At 39.2% G+C, this 1,833-nt stretch overlaps 1 protein-coding gene across 1 annotated transcript; it reads left to right on the top strand.

The window, feature by feature from the left end:
• Positions 1-5: 5 nt before the first annotated feature.
• LOC121940470 (vomeronasal type-2 receptor 26-like) lies at positions 6-683 on the top strand (the record flags this gene model as incomplete). Its single annotated transcript, XM_042483243.1, has 1 exon — positions 6-683. A coding segment is annotated over one exon (678 nt), but the record flags the coding sequence as incomplete, so codon positions are not given.
• Positions 684-1,833: the final 1,150 nt, after the last annotated feature.

The following is a 1,833-nucleotide window of genomic DNA, read 5'->3' as shown; positions in this document are numbered from 1 at the left end:
TATTGCTGTCCCTGAAATTATGTTTTCTTTGCTCACTGCTTTTTATTGGACGTCCCAGGCTTTGGACATGCCAACTAAGACATGCTGCATTTGGGATCAGCTTTGTGCTTTGTATATCATGCATCCTGGTGAAAACCATGGTGGTTCTGGCTGTGTTCAAGGCCTCAAAGCCAGGAGGTGGAACCAGTCTGAAGTGGTTTGGTCCTTTGCAGCAGAGAGGAACAGTTCTGGTTCTTACTTCTATTCAGGCAGCAATCTGCACTGCTTGGCTTGTCTCTTCCTCACCAGCTCCGCATAAAAACACTCAATACCACAATGACAAGATAGTTTATGAGTGTGTTGTTGGGTCCACAGTTGGTTTTGCAGTGTTACTGGGGTATATTGGTTTACTGGCTATCCTCAGTTTTCTGTTAGCATTCCTAGCAAGGAATCTTCCAGATACTTTCAATGAAGCCAAGCTCATCACGTTCAGCATGTTGATCTTCTGTGCAGTATGGGTGGCCTTTGTCCCTGCTTATGTCAGTTCACCAGGCAAATATGCAGATGCAGTGGAGGTATTTGCCATCCTGGCCTCAAGCTTTGGCCTTTTGTTGTCACTGTTTGGACCCAAATGTTACATAATCTTATTGAGACCAGAGAGGAACACAAAGAAAGCAATCATGGGTCGGGGCATTGAGTCATAAAACCTACACTTAGTTTAATGAGATAGAATTAGTCCATTTTCTCTGTACAATACAAAATAGAGGTAGAAAAAAAAGGTTGATAGTAATATCAGTGTTTGGTTGTTGGGAAAAAGATGATGAGAATTCGCGAACACAATAAATTAATCTATTTTTTTTCCCATGGATACAGTAAAATTATTGTCACCTTTGTCACTTTTCATGGTGTTATGTTGCATCTTATAAGACTTTAGTTACTTTTGCAGAATACATGACACAGATTGTGGGTTCATCCAACATTATTACATGCATTTAGTTTTGACCTGTCTAGACCTGATGTGGATACACTCCCCTTTTTTTCATAGTACCCCCAAATCCTCAAAGCTCTTTTCAGCTCCCAGGTTTCCAAAACATTAAAATATATAAAAAGCAGTCATGTATAACTTCCTGAGTGCAGTGTAAAGCAGTAATCGTCATTTTTTGCTCAAAGTGTGGTCCCGAAAAGTGTATCGGGTTGCCCACCAACCATTTTCTAATTCACAATGAAAATAAAATGATTCACACTGGGAATTGTTTTTAAACTTTTTGTGTACATATGGTGCCAGAGTGCATAAAACATCATCAAAATAGAGCTTGTTTAATTAAAAAAGGCCTGGAAATGTCCCCAAATTCTAGAAACGTCTTACACTCACTGCCCTAAGATCCTAGAGATATGCTAAAATCCTATTAACATCCCAAAATCTTGGAAACATGCATGGGGCTCCTGCAACTGGCCCATGGTTTCCTCTCATTTTGCAAAACTGACCCCCAAGCATAGCAAGTTGAGTATCCCTGGCATAAAGGAATTATCGGCAGCACTGATAGACTTATACAGTATCATATAAAAGCATCTGCGAAACTGACTGTGATTGCATCTGCATATTCTGACTATGCCAAACCTCTAAACTCCACTACACCACAATTTAAAGAATGGCATTGTCACAAGGTTACACCCAAACTTTACAACATAGAACCAGAGTTACTGTCTATAAAGTTTGCTTGATTTAGCACTAACTTTGCTGTCTCTACAAACATAAAAAAAGCTTGTTATTTTTTTATAATTATTTTAATTTAATTTAGTAAGTGCAAAAAGTGCTTCAGGTGTGATCACACACAGGTATTGCCGTCTAGTGGC

Source organism: Plectropomus leopardus, unplaced genomic scaffold, assembly GCF_008729295.1.
Source record: "Plectropomus leopardus isolate mb unplaced genomic scaffold, YSFRI_Pleo_2.0 unplaced_scaffold8789, whole genome shotgun sequence".
NCBI classification, from domain to species: domain Eukaryota; kingdom Metazoa; phylum Chordata; class Actinopteri; order Perciformes; family Serranidae; genus Plectropomus; species Plectropomus leopardus.
The sequence above is the reverse complement of the archived record's forward strand: the minus strand, read 5'-3'. Positions and strand labels throughout refer to the sequence as shown.